This window comes from Branchiostoma lanceolatum, chromosome 5, assembly GCF_035083965.1.
Source record: "Branchiostoma lanceolatum isolate klBraLanc5 chromosome 5, klBraLanc5.hap2, whole genome shotgun sequence".
Classification (NCBI taxonomy): domain Eukaryota; kingdom Metazoa; phylum Chordata; class Leptocardii; order Amphioxiformes; family Branchiostomatidae; genus Branchiostoma; species Branchiostoma lanceolatum.
Genome location: NC_089726.1, coordinates 22,749,808 through 22,775,321, shown reverse-complemented (window position 1 = coordinate 22,775,321; position 25,514 = coordinate 22,749,808). Strand labels below are relative to the sequence as shown.

Below are 25,514 nucleotides of genomic sequence, written 5' to 3'. Positions count from 1 at the left end.
TAATTTCGCTCCAAACCTCTGTTTTAAGGCCTATTTCGACGTTTTGAAGCCTATACGGCCTTTGCGGGTAAAATTTCATCTTGGCTTTTTTTTCTCGCCAAACCGCTCGGAATCGTTTGCAATGACTTAGAACAGCTTATTAGGCCGTTCTACGTCGTTTCCAATGCAAATCCGACTTTTCGCCGAGAAAAAATTTCAAAGTGATAATTTCGCTCCAAACCTCTGTTTTAAGGCCTATTTCGACGTTTTGAAGCCTAATACGGCCTTTGCGGGTAAAATTTCATCTTGGCTTTTTTTCTCGCCAAACCGCTCGGAATCGTTTGCAAATGACTTAGAACAGCTTATTAGGCCGTTCTACGTCGTTTCCAATGCAAATCCGACTTTTCGCCGAGAAAAAATTTCAAAGTGACAATTTCGCTCCAAACCTCTGTTTTAAGGCCTATTTCGACGTTTTGAAGCCTAATACGGCCTTTGCGGGTAAAATTTCATCTTGGCTTTTTTTCTCGCCAAACCGCTCGGAATCGTTTGCAAATGACTTAGAACAGCTTATTAGGCCGTTCTACGTCGTTTCCAATGCAAATCCGACTTTTCGCCGAGAAAAAATTTCAAAGTGATAATTTCGCTCCAAACCTCTGTTTTAAGGCCTATTTCGACGTTTTGAAGCCTAATACGGCCTTTGCGGGTAAAATTTCATCTTGGCTTTTTTTCTCGCCAAACCGCTCGGAATCGTTTGCAAATGACTTAGAACAGCTTATTAGGCCGTTCTACGTCGTTTCCAATGCAAATCCGACTTTTCGCCGAGAAAAAATTTCAAAGTGACAATTTCGCTCCAAACCTCTGTTTTAAGGCCTATTTCGACGTTTTGAAGCCTAATACGGCCTTTGCGGGTAAAATTTCATCTTGGCTTTTTTTCTCGCCAAACCGCTCGGAATCGTTTGCAAATGACTTAGAACAGCTTATTAGGCCGTTCTACGTCGTTTCCAATGCAAATCCGACTTTTCGCCGAGAAAAAATTTCAAAGTGATAATTTCGCTCCAAACCTCTGTTTTAAGGCCTATTTCGACGTTTTGAAGCCTAATACGGCCTTTGCGGGTAAAATTTCATCTTGGCTTTTTTTCTCGCCAAACCGCTCGGAATCGTTTGCAAATGACTTAGAACAGCTTATTAGGCCGTTCTACGTCGTTTCCAATGCAAATCCGACTTTTCGCCGAGAAAAAATTTCAAAGTGATAATTTCGCTCCAAACCTCTGTTTTAAGGCCTATTTCGACGTTTTGAAGCCTAATACGGCCTTTGCGGGTAAAATTTCATCTTGGCTTTTTTTCTCGCCAAACCGCTCGGAATCGTTTGCAAATGACTTAGAACAGCTTATTAGGCCGTTCTACGTCGTTTCAATGCAAATCCGACTTTTCGCCGAGAAAAAATTTCAAAGTGATAATTTCGCTCCAAACCTCTGTTTTAAGGCCTATTTCGACGTTTTGAAGCCTAATACGGCCTTTGCGGGTAAAATTTCATCTTGGCTTTTTTTCTCGCCAAACCGCTCGGAATCGTTTGCAAATGACTTAGAACAGCTTATTAGGCCGTTCTACGTCGTTTCCAATGCAAATCCGACTTTTCGCCGAGAAAAAATTTCAAAGTGATAATTTCGCTCCAAACCTCTGTTTTAAGGCCTATTTCGACGTTTTGAAGCCTAATACGGCCTTTGCGGGTAAAATTTCATCTTGGCTTTTTTTCTCGCCAAACCGCTCGGAATCGTTTGCAAATGACTTAGAACAGCTTATTAGGCCGTTCTACGTCGTTTCCAATGCAAATCCGACTTTTCGCCGAGAAAAAATTTCAAAGTGATAATTTCGCTCCAAACCTCTGTTTTAAGGCCTATTTCGACGTTTTGAAGCCTAATACGGCCTTTGCGGGTAAAATTTCATCTTGGCTTTTTTTCTCGCCAAACCGCTCGGAATCGTTTGCAAATGACTTAGAACAGCTTATTAGGCCGTTCTACGTCGTTTCCAATGCAAATCCGACTTTTCGCCGAGAAAAAATTTCAAAGTGACAATTTCGCTCCAAACCTCTGTTTTAAGGCCTATTTCGACGTTTTGAAGCCTAATACGGCCTTTGCGGGTAAAATTTCATCTTGGCTTTTTTTCTCGCCAAACCGCTCGGAATCGTTTGCAAATGACTTAGAACAGCTTATTAGGCCGTTCTACGTCGTTTCCAATGCAAATCCGACTTTTCGCCGAGAAAAAATTTCAAAGTGATAATTTCGCTCCAAACCTCTGTTTTAAGGCCTATTTCGACGTTTTGAAGCCTAATACGGCCTTTGCGGGTAAAATTTCATCTTGGCTTTTTTTCTCGCCAAACCGCTCGGAATCGTTTGCAAATGACTTAGAACAGCTTATTAGGCCGTTCTACGTCGTTTCCAATGCAAATCCGACTTTTCGCCGAGAAAAAAATTTCAAAGTGATAATTTCGCTCCAAACCTCTGTTTTAAGGCCTATTTCGACGTTTTGAAGCCTAATACGGCCTTTGCGGGTAAAATTTCATCTTGGCTTTTTTTCTCGCCAAACCGCTCGGAATCGTTTGCAAATGACTTAGAACAGCTTATTAGGCCGTTCTACGTCGTTTCCAATGCAAATCCGACTTTTCGCCGAGAAAAAATGTCAAAGTGATAATTTCGCTCCAAACCTCTGTTTTAAGGCCTATTTCGACGTTTTGAAGCCTAATACGGCCTTTGCGGGTAAAATTTCATCTTGGCTTTTTTTCTCGCCAAACCGCTCGGAATCGTTTGCAAATGACTTAGAACAGCTTATTAGGCCGTTCTACGTCGTTTCCAATGCAAATCCGACTTTTCGCCGAGAAAAAATTTCAAAGTGATAATTTCGCTCCAAACCTCTGTTTTAAGGCCTATTTCGACGTTTTGGCCTTTGCGGGTAAAATTTCATCTTGGCTTTTTTTCTCGCCAAACCGCTCGGAATCGTTTGCAAATGACTTAGAACAGCTTATTAGGCCGTTCTACGTCGTTTCCAATGCAAATCCGACTTTTCGCCGAGAAAAAATTTCAAAGTGATAATTTCGCTCCAAACCTCTGTTTTAAGGCCTATTTCGACGTTTTGAAGCCTAATACGGCCTTTGCGGGTAAAATTTCATCTTGGCTTTTTTTCTCGCCAAACCGCTCGGAATCGTTTGCAAATGACTTAGAACAGATTATTAGGCCGTTCTACGTCGTTTCCAATGCAAATCCGACTTTTCGCCGAGAAAAAATTTCAAAGTGATAATTTCGCTCCAAACCTCTGTTTTAAGGCCTATTTCGACGTTTTGAAGCCTAATACGGCCTTTGCGGGTAAAATTTCATCTTGGCTTTTTTTCTCGCCAAACCGCTCGGAATCGTTTGCAAATGACTTAGAACAGCTTATTAGGCCGTTCTACGTCGTTTCCAATGCAAATCCGACTTTTCGCCGAGAAAAAATTTCAAAGTGACAATTTCGCTCCAAACCTCTGTTTTAAGGCCTATTTCGACGTTTTGAAGCCTAATACGGCCTTTGCGGGTAAAATTTCATCTTGGCTTTTTTTCTCGCCAAACCGCTCGGAATCGTTTGCAAATGACTTAGAACAGCTTATTAGGCCGTTCTACGTCGTTTCCAATGCAAATCCGACTTTTCGCCGAGAAAAAATGTCAAAGTGATAATTTCGCTCCAAACCTCTGTTTTAAGGCCTATTTCGACGTTTTGAAGCCTAATACGGCCTTTGCGGGTAAAATTTCATCTTGGCTTTTTTTCTCGCCAAACCGCTCGGAATCGTTTGCAAATGACTTAGAACAGCTTATTAGGCCGTTCTACGTCGTTTCCAATGCAAATCCGACTTTTCGCCGAGAAAAAATTTCAAAGTGATAATTTCGCTCCAAACCTCTGTTTTAAGGCCTATTTCGACGTTTTGAAGCCTAATACGGCCTTTGCGGGTAAAATTTCATCTTGGCTTTTTTTCTCGCCAAACCGCTCGGAATCGTTTGCAAATGACTTAGAACAGCTTATTAGGCCGTTCTACGTCGTTTCCAATGCAAATCCGACTTTTCGCCGAGAAAAAATTTCAAAGTGATAATTTCGCTCCAAACCTCTGTTTTAAGGCCTATTTCGACGTTTTGAAGCCTAATACGGCCTTTGCGGGTAAAATTTCATCTTGGCTTTTTTTCTCGCCAAACCGCTCGGAATCGTTTGCAAATGACTTAGAACAGCTTATTAGGCCGTTCTACGTCGTTTCCAATGCAAATCCGACTTTTCGCCGAGAAAAAATGTCAAAGTGATAATTTCGCTCCAAACCTCTGTTTTAAGGCCTATTTCGACGTTTTGAAGCCTAATACGGCCTTTGCGGGTAAAATTTCATCTTGGCTTTTTTTCTCGCCAAACCGCTCGGAATCGTTTGCAAATGACTTAGAACAGCTTATTAGGCCGTTCTACGTCGTTTCCAATGCAAATCCGACTTTTCGCCGAGAAAAAATGTCAAAGTGATAATTTCGCTCCAAACCTCTGTTTTAAGGCCTATTTCGACGTTTTGAAGCCTAATACGGCCTTTGCGGGTAAAATTTCATCTTGGCTTTTTTTCTCGCCAAACCGCTCGGAATCGTTTGCAAATGACTTAGAACAGCTTATTAGGCCGTTCTACGTCGTTTCCAATGCAAATCCGACTTTTCGCCGAGAAAAAATGTCAAAGTGATAATTTCGCTCCAAACCTCTGTTTTAAGGCCTATTTCGACGTTTTGAAGCCTAATACGGCCTTTGCGGGTAAAATTTCATCTTGGCTTTTTTTCTCGCCAAACCGCTCGGAATCGTTTGCAAATGACTTAGAACAGCTTATTAGGCCGTTCTACGTCGTTTCCAATGCAAATCCGACTTTTCGCCGAGAAAAAATTTCAAAGTGATAATTTCGCTCCAAACCTCTGTTTTAAGGCCTATTTCGACGTTTTGAAGCCTAATACGGCCTTTGCGGGTAAAATTTCATCTTGGCTTTTTTTCTCGCCAAACCGCTCGGAATCGTTTGCAAATGACTTAGAACAGCTTATTAGGCCGTTCTACGTCGTTTCCAATGCAAATCCGACTTTTCGCCGAGAAAAAATTTCAAAGTGATAATTTCGCTCCAAACCTCTGTTTTAAGGCCTATTTCGACGTTTTGGCCTTTGCGGGTAAAATTTCATCTTGGCTTTTTTTCTCGCCAAACCGCTCGGAATCGTTTGCAAATGACTTAGAACAGCTTATTAGGCCGTTCTACGTCGTTTCCAATGCAAATCCGACTTTTCGCCGAGAAAAAATTTCAAAGTGATAATTTCGCTCCAAACCTCTGTTTTAAGGCCTATTTCGACGTTTTGAAGCCTAATACGGCCTTTGCGGGTAAAATTTCATCTTGGCTTTTTTTCTCGCCAAACCGCTCGGAATCGTTTGCAAATGACTTAGAACAGCTTATTAGGCCGTTCTACGTCGTTTCCAATGCAAATCCGACTTTTCGCCGAGAAAAAATTTCAAAGTGATAATTTCGCTCCAAACCTCTGTTTTAAGGCCTATTTCGACGTTTTGAAGCCTAATACGGCCTTTGCGGGTAAAATTTCATCTTGGCTTTTTTTCTCGCCAAACCGCTCGGAATCGTTTGCAAATGACTTAGAACAGCTTATTAGGCCGTTCTACGTCGTTTCCAATGCAAATCCGACTTTTCGCCGAGAAAAAATTTCAAAGTGACAATTTCGCTCCAAACCTCTGTTTTAAGGCCTATTTCGACGTTTTGAAGCCTAATACGGCCTTTGCGGGTAAAATTTCATCTTGGCTTTTTTTCTCGCCAAACCGCTCGGAATCGTTTGCAAATGACTTAGAACAGCTTATTAGGCCGTTCTACGTCGTTTCCAATGCAAATCCGACTTTTCGCCGAGAAAAAATTTCAAAGTGATAATTTCGCTCCAAACCTCTGTTTTAAGGCCTATTTCGACGTTTTGAAGCCTAATACGGCCTTTGCGGGTAAAATTTCATCTTGGCTTTTTTTCTCGCCAAACCGCTCGGAATCGTTTGCAAATGACTTAGAACAGCTTATTAGGCCGTTCTACGTCGTTTCCAATGCAAATCCGACTTTTCGCCGAGAAAAAATTTCAAAGTGATAATTTCGCTCCAAACCTCTGTTTTAAGGCCTATTTCGACGTTTTGAAGCCTAATACGGCCTTTGCGGGTAAAATTTCATCTTGGCTTTTTTTCTCGCCAAACCGCTCGGAATCGTTTGCAAATGACTTAGAACAGCTTATTAGGCCGTTCTACGTCGTTTCCAATGCAAATCCGACTTTTCGCCGAGAAAAAATTTCAAAGTGATAATTTCGCTCCAAACCTCTGTTTTAAGGCCTATTTCGACGTTTTGAAGCCTAATACGGCCTTTGCGGGTAAAATTTCATCTTGGCTTTTTTTCTCGCCAAACCGCTCGGAATCGTTTGCAAATGACTTAGAACAGCTTATTAGGCCGTTCTACGTCGTTTCCAATGCAAATCCGACTTTTCGCCGAGAAAAAATTTCAAAGTGATAATTTCGCTCCAAACCTCTGTTTTAAGGCCTATTTCGACGTTTTGAAGCCTAATACGGCCTTTGCGGGTAAAATTTCATCTTGGCTTTTTTTCTCGCCAAACCGCTCGGAATCGTTTGCAAATGACTTAGAACAGCTTATTAGGCCGTTCTACGTCGTTTCCAATGCAAATCCGACTTTTCGCCGAGAAAAAATTTCAAAGTGATAATTTCGCTCCAAACCTCTGTTTTAAGGCCTATTTCGACGTTTTGAAGCCTAATACGGCCTTTGCGGGTAAAATTTCATCTTGGCTTTTTTTCTCGCCAAACCGCTCGGAATCGTTTGCAAATGACTTAGAACAGCTTATTAGGCCGTTCTACGTCGTTTCCAATGCAAATCCGACTTTTCGCCGAGAAAAAATTTCAAAGTGACAATTTCGCTCCAAACCTCTGTTTTAAGGCCTATTTCGACGTTTTGAAGCCTAATACGGCCTTTGCGGGTAAAATTTCATCTTGGCTTTTTTTCTCGCCAAACCGCTCGGAATCGTTTGCAAATGACTTAGAACAGCTTATTAGGCCGTTCTACGTCGTTTCCAATGCAAATCCGACTTTTCGCCGAGAAAAAATTTCAAAGTGATAATTTCGCTCCAAACCTCTGTTTTAAGGCCTATTTCGACGTTTTGAAGCCTAATACGGCCTTTGCGGGTAAAATTTCATCTTGGCTTTTTTTCTCGCCAAACCGCTCGGAATCGTTTGCAAATGACTTAGAACAGCTTATTAGGCCGTTCTACGTCGTTTCCAATGCAAATCCGGCGTTTTGCCGCAAAGAAATTTCGAGGTGATAATTTCGCTAAAAACCCCTGTTTTAAGGCTTATTTTGCCGTTCTGAGGCCTGATACGGGATTGGCGGGAAAATTTCCTTCAAAGGCAGGTCAAGGGGAAGGTCAAGTTCGATAATGCGCCTCCTAGCAGGTATTTGAGGTACTGCAGCGGAGCTTCAAAGTTGAGGCCAAATTTTCTGGAGGTGTCAGGTTCATGATTTTTAGGTGGTAGATAGCTTCTGGGACGGCAAGTGAGTGGTGTTGATTAACAAGCTGCTTGTTTGGAACTGCAGTTGGCGTTTTTGTTGTTATATTTGGAGACGAATAACTCCAGCAGGGATTGACGGATTATCATAATTTATGGCATGTGGATAGTTTCGGTGATGCTTTACATAATTAAATACTTATCATGGAAATACAGAGATAATTTGCATGATAAATGAGGAAAGTTTAGACCCCCTAGTGGCTTGCTTAGAACTCGGGTAGGGTTTGATGAATTTGCATTGTTTTGGACAGGTAGGTTATTGAGGTAATGATTAACAAATATAGACGTGTGAAATTGTAATCAGGGTCAGACTAATATAATAATTTAGTATTATTAAGTGGTGAAATAACCTTGTTTAAAATTGCGTTAAAGTACCTTTTGTTGACCTGTATCTAAGGACAACACCTGCTTGTCAACAGAGCTGTGTAAATAGATGAATGCTCTTCTGGTGACCTCGCCTTTTCTCGATTCACTGCCATTATGTTTCAACTGCTCACGTGTGTAAATACAGGGCATGTTGCAAGAATTCTTTACACAACATTTTTGGTGAAAACAAAAATGACTAGAAAGGCAACATTTGCGAGCAAATACAGCATGTTTAGCATTACTCCTCGCCATGCATAAAATGGACTGTCCCAAAATAACAATGGACCATTCTAAAATACTTCCACTAAAAAAATTGATCACCCCAGTCCAAAATTGAGTTTAAAAAGATTAACCCCAGGAAATAATGAAGTTTTCCATGGTATACATAAATGATATATATGAAGATTTGACAGGAGAAGAAGGAAATTACCATAAACAACATACAGCGATAGTATGGGTGAAATATAAAAATGTGACACCCCTATGTTTGAAGGTATGATTCAATAGTATGCATTTTGGGTTGAAAATAACGAAACGAAAAAATTGTTTATTTCAAAAATCGTTTTGAAAGGCTGTATGACAAACATTTGAATGAGGGCCTGTGTACATGACCAAGGCATCATTTTCGTTTAATACATAGGAACTGGAGATGTGTATCTTTGTTAAAAAAAGAGTGAACAAAGCCATGTAAGCACATGTCCTACGCATTCCCATACCACATTTGGTATGAATACTAGCACACCTGCGCCAGAAATGCACGATAAATAGATTAACTCAATTGGCCAATTTGGTGGTTGCAAGGCTCACAGGTAGGCCAGGTGCACTTGGGGTCACTGACCTTTAGGTCATATGAGGAAAATACCCAATGTTCTCCCCAAAAAACCTTGCAAAATCGTAGTTTAAAATGATGTATGCCAAAAGTGCGAATGGGGTTCTTTGAATATTTGTTCAATGTACCCCCATAGCAAATTTCAGGTCATTTTGATGTATTTCCAGAGCACAGGAGGCCAATATGTACGTTTTTGGTCAGAAAAACCTCAATGAAATCACTTTCATGGTCAATATCGAAAAAATTAAGAAAAAAAAAAACGGCCGGGGGTATTTGCCTACACTACCTTTGTACCAAATTTCAGGTCATTTGGTCAAAAAATGACTGAGATGAAGCGATTTGAAGATTTGACAGGAGGGGAAGAAACCTGAGTAAAAACAATATGTTGAGCCATACTAGGTATGGCTAAACATAAAAATGTTGGCGATCGATACATAACGGTTATAAGGAATTATGTGCAAGCAGCAGGCACTCCATATGGCATTGCACTAAACTTTATGTGGTTTGTAAAGTGCCCTTGTATATACCACACTTACGCTGGATATGTGGACCACAGTCCTTTGTAGATGAGAGTAAGAAAAGGTTCTTGCACAGATAGTGACATAATCATCCTCAAAACCAGGATAATTTTCAAAACACGCCATGCTACCCATCAGGAGCACTAGTGTTGCACGTCTTTAGGACCAACCCAGGGTGTTTCACATTAAAGACAGAGACACGAAAAAAGATATCCAAAAACAGTAACAGGTCTCACAAATCTAACACTCTCCAAAAAAAACAAGTAAAACAGGAGGTTTGAGAGAGATATTGTCAATATAGTAGGTAAATACAAGAAAGATTTACCCAAATGTGGTACCCTTCAAAAGACAATGTTCTGTTCTCCAACGGTTAAAATCATTTAGCGGACGATCCAAGCACAACGAGAACAATACCCTCTGTCTTTAGCATGGGGCTGTAACGTTACATAAAGTTTAAGGTAAATCACTTGACACAATTGCTGTCCCCGATTTTTCACAGGTCAGTTCTATTTTGCCTTAAGTCGTGTTGAGTTTGAACGGATTGTATCTGTTGGGATTTAAACCGTATGCAATTACAATACTGTAAACCAAAATATATGTTCTAAAAGAAATGGAACGGCTGCCTGTGTCAAAGGTTACACAACAACCTATCACAGAAGACCACGATACTTGCATTAATGTCAAGTTCCTGAATATACTCCTACGTGGACATGTACAAGACAGTATCAGAGCACTGTTATGGACACTACTATACAGACCACGACATGGCCTGTGTTGCCTTGATGATATAACGTTAACAACAAACTGCTCCTTAAGGTAATATACACAAAGCTACATGTTTAACATGTTCACCCTTGGCACATATAATTCGAACGTTCTTCTAACAACAGCAATTATACTTACCTAGGCATTGCTTGTAATATAACGTTACATTTCCTATCTGTTCATTTCCCACTGTGCATAATACACACATGTCAATTGATAGACTCAAATTAATATATGAGGTAACATTTATAAAAACACCGCTCTCTGCCCTCTTTATAAAAACCCTTGCTTATTTGACGAAGATATGTGTTCGTGGAACTCTAGTTAATTTTGTTTCTTCTATGTATTTTTACTTTATGCTTTGTGTACGCCTCTATGTGTGTGTTTGACGCGCTTTGCCTGGTATTGAACTTTGAATCCTGTTCCCTGGGCTAACCCTTTGTTATAGCCTTCGGCTAGTTGGGTAGCCCTTGCTGTACTTTTTTACAGTCGAATAAATGAAATGAAATGAAATCAAATGAAATCAAATCAAATGAAATCAAATCAAATCAAATCAAATCAAATGAAATCAAATCAAACAAGAGTTCCACGACCTCATATCTCCATGAACAATTCTATTCATGCAAATGACTTACACATTTGCATAATATATGCATGGTCATAAACATCTTTATCTAACTTACACATGTTGCAATATTGACAGTCCTATAGTTTTCCAATTAGATGAATCATGGTGTTTTTGCATCGATTATGCAAATTAGGAAATTTATTTGCATAATTGGTATCTGTTGATGCTCCACTTTCCATAAACTACATGTTACATGTATTTGAGTCTGATATGGAAAACACTGCAAATATAGATGTTCCTCATTAGCTATGCAAATCAAGCCACAATTATCATAATTTGCACTTCATTATGTACATCTCTGTCTAAGCTACCTGCATACTAAGTAGCATATTGACAGTCCTATAATTTTCTAAGTAGATGAGATATGGTGTTTTGCATTAATTATGCAAATTAGGAATTCATATAATGGAAAACACTGCAAATAGAGATTTTCCTCATCAGCTATGCAAATTAAGTCCCAACTAGCATAATTTGCACTTCATTGTGTATATCTCTATCTAAGCTACCTGTATACTAAATATCATGGAAATCCGTTGTTCCTTTGTTCAGTTATTCTCCTTAGAAGATTTTCACAAAAACGCCCCTGCAGTTACAGGGGAAGCTGCTAGGGGGCCCAAATCTACACCACTTCTTTATTACATCACAAGCTATCTGCCAAAAATCAAGACCACAGCACGTCCAGGTCAAAAGATACAAAAATTGAAGTTCTGCTGCAGTACCAAGGTCACATACCAGGGGGCCCAAAATCGACCTTGAATTTCGGCTTCACAACACCCGCCCACATACCAAATATCATCGTAATCCATTAAGAGGCCCTTGAGTTATGCTGACTAGAGTAGTCCGGAAACACAAACACACAGACAAACAGACAGACAAACACATACACAGACACACCCAAAACTATAACGTTATCTCCATTTTTCATGCATCTACATCTACATTTACACAGTACTCGGCAAAGCCCCGTACTTACTTACTTTGGTCGAGCTCCCGCTCGAACCAGACTTGAAAGCTTCCTCCACTCCACCCTATCTTCCATCAGAGACTGTATTTCCTTCACTTCAGTAAGGTTGGTATCGGCTCTTAGTGTATCGATGAAGGTGCCTTTTGGTCTTCCACGGCTTCATTTCCCTTTTGTGGGTTCCCATAACACTAGTCTGGAGGCTATGACATCCGGATGTCTGATGCAATGAGCAGCTAGTTTCAATCTTCTTGCTTTTATTTTCTCTGAAACTGGTGGCAGGTCTTGATACAGCTGCTCGTTGGTGAGTTTTTGCTCCCAGGAGATATTAAGACACATTCGGAGCATTCGCGTGTAGGTTCCATTTAGCCTTTTTGTTGAGGATTTGGTGAGTGTCCATGTTTCACTCCCATACAGCAAAATGGATTCTACAGTGGCAATGAAAAGTTTCAGTTTTATTTTCCGAGACAACCCTGATGTCCAGATTTTCCTTAGCTTATGGCAGCTACTCCAGGCTAGAGCTTTCCTTACATCTATGTCTTTTTCTGAACTTTCCATATTGGAGCCAAGGTATTTGAAGTTCGTTACTTCCTCAACTAAGTCACCAGTCCTGGTTTTGATCATGATGGGAGTAGAGTGATTATATGCCATCAACTTTGTTTTCTTCGCGTTAAGATGAAGTCCTACTTTTGCAGATTCAGTTTCCATCCGCAAGAGCAATTCTTGTGCACGTTTGATCTTTTCTGCCAACAAAGCAATATCGTCTGCAAAGTCTAAGTCATTGACTACTACAGGGGGTGGCGGCTACTTTTCCTACTCACAAGTTCGAAGCCGAATTCAGACTCTCTGTCCCCAAGTGTTTGACGCATGATGTAGTCAAGGACAATCACAAAAAGGTAAGGTGCAAGCGTATCTCCCTGTAAAACTCCAGCTGTAATATTGAACAGGTCAGTTTCTCCATCTGGAGACAGAACTTTTGCCCGGGTGTTCTCATAGAGTTTGCTGATAACCTCCACAAGCTTCACGGGGATTCCATAGGCCTTAAGGATGTTCATCATTTTCCCCCTATGTATGCTGTCAAAGGCCTTACTGAAATCGATAAATATAATGATTGCCTGGAGGTTTTTACTCTGAACACCTTCGATCAACCTCCGGAGCGCAAGGATTTGGGAGGTCGTTGAACGGCCCTGGCGGAAACCATTTTGGTTGGGCCTAAGAAGTTTATCAATTTCCGGCTGTATTCTGTTCGATATCATCTTGTTGGTAACCTTGGCCGCAACTGAAGTAAGCATAATGCCCCTATAGTTTGTGTAGTTAGTTAAATCTCCAGATTTTGGAACAGGGACTATCCCCTTCAAACAGTTTGTTGGAGAAGGTCAGGATGATGCTATCAAAGTCACACAACTTTATGGCTTCTGGAGGAATGCCGTCGGTCCCTGCAGACTTCTCAAGTTTTAGCCTGACCTTGGCAGCGATGTATTCATCAATCGTGAAAGGATCGTCTCGAATATTAAGATTCTGGAATATTTGAGGGATTGTTTCATCGGGCAAGCCTTCAACATCTGGTTCAAAACCGAGAAGTTGACTAAAGTGTTGTTGCCATTTCTTTAGCCTGTCTTCTTTACTAGTTCCCTTTAGAACGCTCTTTTTGACAATTTTTCTCCCTGTGATGTTATCTATCAGTTTCCAGCTTACACTGTGTCTACATGTTGCTTCAGCGTCCTCGACTTGTTGTATAATTTCTGTTAGTTCCTCCTCATCAACGTCTTTATATGCTTTTTTCAAGGTTGCCTTTGGCTTTTTGTAGATTATCACAGTTTTTGTTGTTTGGAAGTTCCTGGTACTTATCGAACATGTTCCTGACATTTTTCCTGGCACTCATCACCCTGGTATCTTCAGAAGATCGCTTCTTTTTCGACCTCTTTTTTCGAGGTATAAGTGACCTTGCAGCTTCATCGTTTGCTTGTATGAAGTGCTCGTATGACTCAGTTGTTGTGTCACTATCTATTTGCAGCGCAGCAAATCTGTTTTTTACTTCAACTGTATACTGCATCTGGAGGTGTTCATCTCTCAGGACATTCCAGTCATACATTACCCTTGGGGGTGTTTTACTTGTTCGCAAGCTCAGTTTTAACCTAGCAGTAACAGCTCTGTGATCTGAGCCTAAGCTACTGAATGTGCTATATACTTCACAGTTCTTCACAGAGTTTGTCCACTTTTTGTTCACCATGATGAAGTCAACTTGAGTTTTGGCTCCACTCATATCAGAGATGTAGGTCCACAGTTTACCAGGTTTCTTTTGGAACTTAGTGTTGGCAACAATAAGACCAACTTCATTCACTAGATCACCAACTAGTTTCCCATTTCTATTTGTACTCTGGTGATATGTAAATGGTGCCATTTCTTTTCCAAGATGTGCATTAAAATCCCCAATTACCAATGATACATTATGTTTGGGGATTTCCTGTATTGCATCTCGTAGATTGTTGTAGTGATCTTCAGCTCCTACACAACCCTCGATATGCGAGTAGTGGACTATAATAGCTAGTGTTGGGTAGTTTTTGCAGATGAAATTTGCCACTACAATTCTTTCGTTCCATGGTTGAACCTCAGACAGAGCGTTTTCTGCGTTCCTGTCTAGTAATAGACCCACACCACCAGCGGCAGCATTGTTCGTATTCCTCCATGCTGAGGTGGTGATCAATGTGAAATTTTCATAAGTTTGGAATAATACTTGTTCTTCGCCATCTTTGTGTACAATTCTATGATCAACCAGACCAAGTATGGAGATAGCATAAGTGTTGCATAAGTTAACCAGTTCATGTCGCTTACTTTCAGCTCTGATCGATCTCACATTCATAGTTGCCACACTTAAGGAGTGCTTGCAGTCAAGCAGTTTGTCTCTTCGGTTGCTACTATCGACTTCACCCCTTTCTCGCCGTTCTTGTCGCGGAGACTTTGAGGGTGAAGCGTCATAAGTTCCAGTGGGGAATTCGGTTTCCTCGCGAGGGGCATAGCGCCAAGGGGAATGTCAGGGTCACGCCCAGCTGCAGCAGGTGGTGGTGGTGATGGTGAAAAAGGAAAATCCGAAAAAAGATAAACATAACTCGTGCAACAATAGAAGATACATGAACTTAAGTGGGTAACAAATTGTGCTATATACATGTGGCTACACTGTGTGGTGACCTGACTCACTCTGGGGCTAACCGCTGTTACTAAGAAGGCCAAGAAACTTGGCCAACCCAGATTTGAAGGTGTCTACTGATGTCTAATTAATTAGATGTTGGGGTAGGTGGTTCCAGTCTATTACTGTTCTCGGGAAGAAGTTGCTGCGATGTGTTTCTGTCTTGCATGGAAATGTGATGAAGCGCTGGGTGTGTCCTCTGGTGCTGTTGGTGTTGTAAGTGAGGATGTGTGAGGTGGGTACGGCAATCAGATTGTGGACTGCCTTGTACATGAGAGTTAGGCGGGCACTGTGTCTACGTTGTTGCAGAGTGGCCCATCCCAGGGAGTGTTGGAGAGTGGTGTTACTGGCAGTGTAGTTGTAGTTACCTGTGACAAATCGTGCGGCTTTCCTCTGTACAGATTCTATTTTGGTGGTTAGTGTGTTGGACTGAGCATTGTGTAGTATGTGCGGATCCCAGACTGATGAAGCATATTCAAGTTTATGGCGGACTAGTGATGTGTATGCCTTCTCTCTCACCTCTTTACTTGCCCCCCTTATATTTCTCCTCACGAATCCCAGGGTTCTGTTGGCCTTGGTTGTGATATCGTTGATGTGTGCCTTCCACCTGAGGTTGTGAGTGAGAATGACACCTAGATAGGGATGTTCACTGTTGTGGCTTAGAGGTTCATTGAACATTGAGTACAGGAAATTTGGTGAGCTTCTGGGCTTGTGGATGTGTAGAATAGAGCAATTTTTCACATTGAATTTCAACTGCCAAGTGCTTGACCAGATTTGCAAAGTTGGTCTAGGTCGGAGTATGTTCTGGTCTTGGTCAGATAGTATGGAGCGATAAATTAAACAATCATCTGTAAAGAGCCTCAACTGTGATGTAATATCCTTATTGATGTCGTTAATATAGATCAGGAATAACAAAGGCCCCAGGATAGTACCCTGCGGGACTCCTGACTTGACCTTAACGGGGTTGGATTTCTCTCCGTCGACCACTACTTGTTGGTACCGGTCCAGCAGCCAGTTCTTTACCCAGACCAGGGTTTACCCCCTTATTCCATATTACTGTAGTTTATGAATGAGTCTGTTGAGTGGTACACTGTCAAATGCTTTTGAAAAATCGAGTATAGCCATGTCAATTTGGTATCCCAGGTCGAACCATAAGGTTAAGTCGTGCAAGGTCGTTATCAGTTGGGACTCACAAGAGTGCTTGGCCCTGAATCCATGTTGAGTGGGGAGTAGAATGTGATGGTTTTCTAAGTGTTTCATAGTGGCCGAGAATGAAATATGTTCTAACAGTTTACAGCAAACGCAGGTGAGTGAGACAGGCCGGTAATTTGACGGGGCACTCCTATCCCCCTTTTTACCTTCGTCAAGAAGGTTATTTTTTTATGCTTGTCTGTGTGTCTGTTAGTGAACACGATAAGTCAGGAACGCCTGGATGGATTGTTGTCGTATTTGGTGTGTTGGTGTGCATGTTGGAAATCTCAAGATGATTAGATTTTGGGCGAAGTTCTTTGCATAATTAATGAGAAAAGTGTAGAAATGTGTTATATTGTATGCTTGAGTATGTGTTCTGGCTGGGATGTGTTGCCGGTGTTGTTTCGAGGGGTCATGGAGTGGTAGGGGTGCATAGTTGTAGTGTGGGAGGCAGGAAACGTATTGCTGGGACAAATTGGCTTGTCACTCAGCTGTCAGCAGTGGTATGAAAAAGGTAGCAGCAGAAAGTGGTGTGGAATTTGGTGGAAGCAGACCAAAATTGGACATACACTGCCTTACATCAGGAAGAACAATCAGTACTCGTGTGTCACAGCATGGGGATAGGACGGTGTTCACTGGGTAGGTGAGTTACCTATGTTATATCTGGGAAGGAAGAGGTACGGTGTACATGGAGGTTGTGTGGAAGTGTGCACTAAGAGTATGGATATGTATTGCTAAAGAAGTATTTGATGAAGGGTGGATGTAATATATATAGATATCAACTATGCAAATGAAGACCTCATTTGCATAATTAATGAGAAAATACTAGAACTCAAGATGCGCTTGATGGACGTTTTGGTATGTAGATAGCTTACGTGATGCTTTGTATGATTGGATAATGATTATGCAAATCAGATTCTTATTTGCATAATTAATGAGACAATTTCAAAAACCTGCTGTGTTCCATGATAGGACTACTCAAATATGTGACATTTGTAACCGAGGAAGATAGGAATGTTGATAGATAGAAAATATGCAAATGTGCATAATTAATGAGAAACTACTATAATTCCATACTAGTAAATGACGGACAGCAATTTCATACTTGTGGCATTTGGAAGTTGTGTGATTGTGAACACCATTGAATCAATTATGCTAATAAGGACCTCATTTGCATAATTGATAAATGTTAGCATAACATTCTTTGTTAAGCTCATACCTTGGACAACTTATGTTATTTGGGTGAAGACGATCAACTGGTATGACTTGTAATTGACACTCCTAATACATCAGTCATGTTTAGGTTAAAATCATTTGGCGAAGGTATACGTATGAGGTCGTAGAACTCGTGTTGAATATGGGGTTGATAAAGGCGCTCCTCCAGTCCGTCGGAACTTGTCCACTCTCCAGTGACTGGTTGAAAATAATGTGTAGAATGGGGCTGATTTCAGTCGCGTAGTCCCTAAGGGACACAGGGCACCAGATCAGGGCCGGAGGCTTTTATAGCAGGGTTGATACCTTGCAGGAGTTTTTGTAGGGACTAGTTCCCAGGTCTGGTACAGTGGTGAGGTCCTCAACTGTGAAGACAGAATCGTACTGCCTGCTGAGGTTTTCTGCCTTCCCCTGCCCATCCACAACAAGTTCGCCATGGTCCGACAGGGGTCCACCCCAGAGACAGTCTGCTTCCTACTCTTAACGTATTGCCAAAACTTCTTGGGGTTCTCTAGCGCCTCATCCAGAGATAATCAAATCCCTGGTCAGATTTGAACTCCGACCCGGAAACTTGAGGAGCTACCTGGCGATTATACCACTATTTCGTTGGGAATGCCGAAAGCCCGAAATCGATAATTCTATACATGCAATATCATTATCCAAGTCCTTCCCGATATGAGTAAGGTGACTTTGGAACTCAGAAGATTTCATTAAATACATCTCAAGGTTCAATGGTTTAAACGCTTGTTTTTTGTGTGTGTAGCCCTGGTATCTCCCCTAGTATACAGTGGTACAGTCTATCAAGCAAGGCATCCTGGGATATACAAGCATTATGGCGGCTATTTCAATGACAAAGTCGGAGTTGGCAGCTTCCTTCAAGTCCAGACTCGAGGTTTGTTACTTCCTCCAAGTCTTAGTAGACTTGAGTTTAGTCTTCAAACATAGTCATTTTCATGCCAGGAAAACAATGCGTGTTAAAAATTGATGTAATTTTGCAGTATTCGGGGGGGGGGGGAGTCGTGTGGCGCAACGGCAGCGTGGAACCGCGTGTTCCGCTCAGAACCCGCATCGGCTTTTTAGCGAATGCCCACAAACGCCCACTCTGGCGAAGTCCGCGCTGCATGAATCTAACTTTTTTTGCTCGGAATATGTTCAGGTTGTGCTCCCTCTAATTGATCCTGAGTTTCAAGTCAATCCATCGATCCGAAGTTAAATAAAGCGAACTGGAAGATTCTTACCTGGCTTTTTAGCGAATGCCCAGCAAAAAAGGTTTCATCAGTTTGACGCTTGAGATCAGTCGGGCTGGCTAAAAGAGAATTTCCCACCGATTTAAACACACGTTCATGCAGCCGTTCATTTTTTGGGCAACGGACTCTTTTAGGGTACCCACTCACTCTGAGTAATACAGGAATGAGACCTTCTATCGGTGGGAAATGCCCTTTTAGCTAGTCCAGCTGATCCCAAGCATCATACTGATGAAAGTTTGTTTGTAACTGAAGAAATTAGCAGGCAAAGTTCTCTAGCCGCACGCGAGGTCGAACGTGCACAACCCGCCCGGCATCTCAGTGCTCGGGCAGTCCTTGCTCAGTTGGTTATAAGGCGAGAATGGGTCGTCGGTGGTGTTTTGCCTCAGGCAGTGTTTGAGTCAGGAATGGCTGTCAGTTTTCCTGTGAGTCGTGAAATGGGTGTAAGCTAGTCATCGATGCAGCCCTTTTAAACCGAAATACGACCATATTCATACCTATTCCACCAAATACGACTCAACCCTCCTTCACTTCCGACTGAAAAGTCTGCATCAGGTCGTTTTTTCCCGACTAAAAATCAACTTTTCATGATCATTATTATTATTACAACTAATTTCGATCTAAAATTGAATGGCATGGAAGAATCCTTAAACCTACAAGGTGAATACTAGTAGCTAAGATACAATAATTACAAATGCATGTTAAAATGATCATGTACACAATCATAGAAACCATGGTTTGAACATGCCAACGTAAGATAAAATACAACATCAATACAGTCGCACATGCAATCACCAACATCAATACATACGTATACAGTGGTAGTCTGGTAGAAATCCTTTTTTTCAGTGTTCTGCTATATTGCAGAATGTCAAAATTTTGTTAGCAGATGCAATTTGAAAATATTTTCTGCAAATACACAAGCCTCCATACTACAACCTTCTCAACTTGATAGTGCCTACATATATTTACATCATATCTAGATTTGCAACATTGCTGTAATTCTTTATTCTCTCACTCTATCTTAAATTTTTACTAGCAATATTTGAAACAGGAATAACATACATGTGTGTGTGAAATATTCAAATGAATAGCGAAAATTGCAACAGCAAAAGCGTATTTATTCAACATCAATCAAATCAAATATTTGTTTATTGAAATCTAAAAAAAATCAACAACCTGCCTGATTGCGAGGAATACGTGTGAGTGTTGATGCAAAATGAGATCGCACGACTTTTGACAAAAATCACAGCCATGGCCCACGGAAAAATTTCAAAAGATTGTTAAAAATTGAAATGAAAAATTAAAAATGATAAAACTTCACGCAAACCTTGGCCTCTGCTATCGGTTTTAAACATCGGACTCCGACTCCGGACAGTCGGGCAGACTCCAGACGGCCCGGCGATGTTATTGTTTTTCACGTGGGCGCCCCCTCCCCACTGTCTCGGCACAGGAGAAAATGTTCCGCCTTTTCCTTACTCACAAGGCGGTGTTCTAGATCTATCCGAGTAGTTCTCAATTTCATCGCTGCCATCTGGGCTTGAAGGACCACGGACTAATGTAGTAGCCACAATTTCGTTACTATACTGCTTTCGTCAAGTACTTGCTGCAACATGCTTACACTAGAAACATCCGGGAATTGTTTTCCCGACTTTTGACGATCCCGAGATCGTGGCCGCGGAGATTAGTGAACTAAGGACGGAAATGCACGAATTTGACATTTTCTCCCATGATTCGTCACGGAAGTCATCACGGAAAGTGTCGGAAATCCCCGGAAAAACTCGAACCTCAGAGGTAGTCGGCACGCACCAAAACGCCGTCAGGCTCGCCTGGCGCTGGTTTCAGTTTATCTGCAGCGCCGCTAGCAGCTAGCTAAATCTATATTATAACCTCACTGGCTAAATTCAGAACCATTGAGTCCTGATCATGAGCCTAATCTTTTTATTCTGCAAAATTGCAGGTTGTTTAATTTTTCTTCTGCAATCTTGAAAATCTTTCTGCAATTTGCAGATTGCAGACGGGTATTTCGAACGCTGCGTATACATATACAAACAACATAAAGTATCAATACATACAACATAAACATAAGATACAGCATAAACATAAGAGCACAGTGTAATTCGAACCCGCACCAGATTTGGCAAACATGCGTTGCAAGCGCGCCGTATAACCGATTGAGCTAAGAGATATCTCGCGGCACAGGCAACCTTTTTTACCCAGTATTCAAGATCGCGGCGCACTGGGTGCAATCCTATGATCGAGTTGCATGTTCTCTATATCATAGTACATGATTAATGTTAAATCATCAGGACTGGTGTAAATAATATGGCATAGCAATTCTAGTTTTCAAGTTTTACGCTGTTCTTTTCTATCCTCGTTGTAAAGTCATCTACATTCATGGATGATAATTTTTTATTTATTATAGAATATAATTTTTGGTAATATAGAAGTTGTGCTCGATGGCGTAGTGGCATGAGAGCGGAGTATGTGAAAGTGGTATGTTGGCAATGGCCCGGGTTCGAATCCTAAAGTTGTGTAGAACGTTTCATTTTGCCTCGAATATTAATTCATATTTATTTATTAACACTTAAAAATCATTAGCACAATTTTTATTCACGGCGACGAGGGGTTCTGTAGAGCCCCTCCATAGAAGATAAATTTTTTACCCTATTAAAGGTGACGTTAACCATGTGTATTCATTCATAGTGCGTGGAGCCGCCAAATCCTGTTTAGAGCTCCTCCATGGAGAAGTAATTTTTTTCTTTAAGGTGACGTGAACCATGTGTATGCATTCATAGTGCGTGGAGCCGCCAAATCTTCGCCGGCAGCTGCAGGGCTGTACGAGCAGCCCCTATTGGGCATTGTGGGTGATGCGGCCGTGCGCTTACAGCTGGAAAGTGCCTTTTTGGGGGTGTAGCTAAGTTCAGTTTGCTGCAATTTTTTTTACATGATCTAGGGTAATTTAACAGGGCTCGAAATTCTTTTTGGAAATAGGTGCACTGGTGCATCCAACCCAAAAAATTAAGTGCACAGAAAAAATTTGGGTGCACCACATAAAATAAAGTTGAATGTCAACAAAACATAAAGTTGACGCTACTGCCTCTCTTAGAACTTCAATCTGTAATTCTATCCATATTTCAAATTTCAACCAAGCAATACATCAAATTTTTGATGACGATGTTTCAGAATGCCTCCCCTGTAACATTACGTGTGTTGTAATGCGGTAGATCGCATGGAAAAATGAAAGAATGCAAAATCAAAACAGGTTCGTAGTTATTTCTTTATTTTCAGCAATGGGTCAATAAATAAAGTTAATAACTGAATAATTTCGTCTGTTTTTACCATGGTGGTGCGGTCTAGCTGGGCATTTCGCATAATTGCACCAGCCGGATAATTGCACCAAAAACGCTGACAAATGGGTGGTGCAGTTAAGCGGATTCTACTGTATCAATTATCTATGTTAGTTATGTAACAACATGGATTTTGTCAAGACAGTAAAAGAACTTATCTTCTTGCCTATCAATTGATACCAATTTGGTATTGGTTAATCTCTATTTAACATCAATCCAACTGCATTTTCAGGTACAGGGTTAACCCACAAACAAAAGTTACCAGCTTAGTCGGTGGTATTCATAGAGGGAAGACTGGCTGGTCTGGACAGTACAGACGGCTTGAAACACAATAATGAATTAACATTGAATGAAGACAATGATCAATAATGATATAAAGTTAAATATTCAGTAGATGATGCAATGAATAAGCAAAAGTGACGATGTCCTGAATAAGTCCTATATGACTGGCGTCATAGTGACGAAATCACATATCATTGGCTGAAGATACAAAATGGCGATCTGTGTCGTCACAATTCAAGATGGCGGCCAACACACAACCTGACGGATCCTACATAGGTTTCGCTACGCAAACCTGTAATTTCTTCTGGCAGATAGACAAAGCTTCCTTGGTACATGTAATCCAAGATGATACCACATGTGGCTTTGGCAGGGGGCAGCAAGGCAGATGTTAATAAGGTGTGACGACCCCTGCGGACCAGATCAGGGGGGAAAGTTGACATGTGGTTCAGGCAGGAATTCCTCTGGACACAAGAAAGGTGCGAGAAGGAGTTGGGCACAAGACATCTTTAATGCTGTCGGATGAGCTTTGATAATACAGATGTCTATGGCCTCGGGCGAGACCCGGGCTTTGAACCTTGGAATGGAGGGCTAAACCCAAACAAGTGTCAAGGATTGTCGAGGATTGTACAGAAGATTACTAGTTTACGATCTAGGTTTCTATGCGGCTGAGAACCAACGGGTTCGACTACGAGCTTAATGAAAACAAGGCGAATAGAAAAACGAAAAGATGGTCCCTTAACGAGGTAATATAGCTTGGTCCTAGTGACGAAGTCTTGGCTAAGAACTACTGGACTTCGCGCTGAAGTCTGCTACGAGATGATTAGAAGCTGATGTTAAGATAAAGCGTATAACAGTGTTCGCTGTGCTGGCTGACTACCCCGGTAGCTCACTAGGGAGGAAATTTACAGTTCTGCAACTTATCTAGCTGAATAGGTCCTTTTACGGGCTAGGCTATGTGATGTAGCGTAGAGTTCGTTGTTTTGCTGTTGTCAGTTGGACGAGACCTGAGTTGGTCACGTTTGTAGCACTGTAGGCACGAATGTTCTCTGTTGTCCGTGCTGGCTGCCTGGGTGGTGGACGATGTCCGTCTTCTTCGAGATCGCGCAAGACTCTGTCTGAGGCTATTGGTCGGGTCGAGTCACGTGTCCGCGCAATTCCCTGCTACCCCGCCTGATGGCGCTGTACCAACATAATTCCTCTGGCCACAAGAAAGGTGCGAGAAGGAGTTGGGCACAAGACATCTTTAATGCTGTCGGATGAGCTTTGATAATACAGATGTCTATGGCCAGGCCGAAGGTGTGCCCAAGAAGAAGAAGTGTGTGTGGGGATGGAAGTTGTAGTCGTGGCGGAGTCAGGTTGTACGTCGACGAAGCAGGGTTCCCATGGCGACGGGGAGGCGCAGGCGTTGTTCCATCGACGGCTGCAGGTAGAGAAGGTCTGCGTTAGAGCGACAGTCGCCGTGGCGTTGGCGGAGTTCCCTCGGGACACCTGCCTCGAAGGCAAGTGTGTAACCGCCGCGTCAGAGGTCGTGCAGTGTGTGGTAGCCGGCTGGTAGGTTCGCGGCGGCCATGAGTTTGGCGAAAGCCTTTTCTAGGATGGAGCTGGTGACCGGTCGGAAGTGATGGTGTGGCATTGGTGGTAATTGGAACGCTGGGGAGTCTTGAGTGGCCGGGACAAGACGTACCATGTTGTTGAACGCGGTGACTGGGCAGAGACGGGAGCCTGGTATGGCGAGCACGGGGGTCAGGAGCTCTCGTTCGTTGGCCTGGATTGTTTTTGACCAGCTGGTGCGGAGCAGCAGGCCCTCTGTGGCCACGGCGATGTCCCGGCGGCAGAGGTGTCGGTTTGGGTTGAAGGTTTTAGCGGTTGAGGGAACCAGGTTTGATTTCCTGAAGTAAGCGAAGAATCCTATGAGGATGATGGCCCAGATGGTGGCGTCCTTCGCGTTGTGGAGATCTAAGGCTCGGTGCGCCTTGAGCAGAAACTCTGGTGTGACGGGGTGGTGTTCTCTGGGCCGGTGTTGTAGCTGTCTCTTAAGGCCCTTTAGTGTCTGCTGTAGTTCAAAGTGTTTGAGGTCAAAGTCAAAGAATCCGTGGTGCTGGTGAAGCAGTTTCACGGAGGATAGATAGTGTGAGATTGAGGCGGGATAGCGCAGGGACCGACTCAGGAACTGCGCGTAGCAGGAGAGTAGGTGCGCCGTGGCTGGTAGAGGTTGTTTCTTGAAGAATCGGCAGAAGGCCAGGTAGGCTGTGAAGTGAGTCTTGTGATTGGCCTGTGTCGAGGCAGCGAAGGCTGAGCGTTGTGTGCGTAGCGTGTCCTGTTGCAGAGTCCGCCATGCTGCCTCTGTGGTGGAAGGAAGGAATGGTCAGTTGAGTACGTGCTGGGTGTGAAGCAGAATCGAGAGGTTCGCTGGCTACCACGGATGAGAGAATTGGAAGAGAGAGTGGTGAATCTGGATGGCCGTCCAGACCTGGCCGTCTGTCGCGAGCTGGAACTGTGTCTGATAGCTCGGGTCTGTGTGCCAGCGACTGAGGAAGTCGGCCAACCTGTTGTCGACGCCTGGTATGTGGTGTGCGTAGAGGCGGAAGTCGTTTGTTGCCTGTAGGTAAACTAGTTCCCTGGCACAGGCCTGCATAAAGGTGTCTGTAGAGCGACCGGAATTGATGACGTACACGGTGACGGTGTTGTCGCATGCGATGTTGATTGTGCACCACACCATACCTTGCACGCCACGACAACCGCGAGCATCTCTAAGCGGTGGATGGGGTGGTCTTGCTCGCTGATCTCTTGTGGGAACTGTGTGTGAAAGCATTCCTGTTGGAAGGTGCCCCCGCAACCGAAGAGGCAGGCGTCTGTCGTTGGTACGTCAGATAGGCCGCGGCCTGGCAGATCATGAATGAGTGAGACGCCGTTGAAGGCTGGGAGGAACCTGAGCCACCATTGGATGTCCTTACGAAACTCGCTATTGAGGCGAGCCCTATGATGATTGCTGCGGAGGCCTTTCAATGTCGTTATGATGCGAGAGAGAAAGACTCGCCCCGGTGTCACGCAGGCGGAGATGAATGAGAGTTTGCCTAGAATGGCTTGAATCTCCCGCTTTGTCGCCCGTTTCTTCGTGGTCCAGAGCTTGAGGTCGCTGAGAGTGTCGCTGAGTCTGTCGGGTGTCACTTCCTTGGACATCTTGTCTGAGTCGTAGCCGACGCCAAGGAAGGTCATTTGTGTGGAAGGTGGAGTGGCCTTGTCCGCCGACTCCTCTAGCCCGAGGTTGTCGAAGGTGTCGCCCAAGACACGAAAGGCCTCTTTTGCGCGGGTTGGTGTGTCAGCACCTCCGAAATCATCTATGTAGTTGACGCACGAGTAGCCCTGCTGAGAGTAGACGAAGGAC

The 25,514-nt window shown here is 42.7% G+C and overlaps 1 protein-coding gene across 2 annotated transcripts in view; it reads left to right on the top strand.

Annotated features, from left to right (window-relative positions):
* Nucleotides 1–18,041: 18,041 nt before the first annotated feature.
* LOC136435748 (HAUS augmin-like complex subunit 7) overlaps nucleotides 18,042–25,514 on the top strand; it is a 120,032-nt gene continuing 112,559 nt past the window's right edge. For both annotated transcript variants that reach the window (XM_066429443.1, XM_066429442.1), the window contains exon 1: nucleotides 18,042–18,145. In XM_066429443.1, coding sequence (XP_066285540.1) covers nucleotides 18,086–18,145 — 60 coding nt within the window. In that variant the 5' untranslated portion in view covers nucleotides 18,042–18,085. The remainder of the gene's footprint in view (nucleotides 18,146–25,514) is intronic.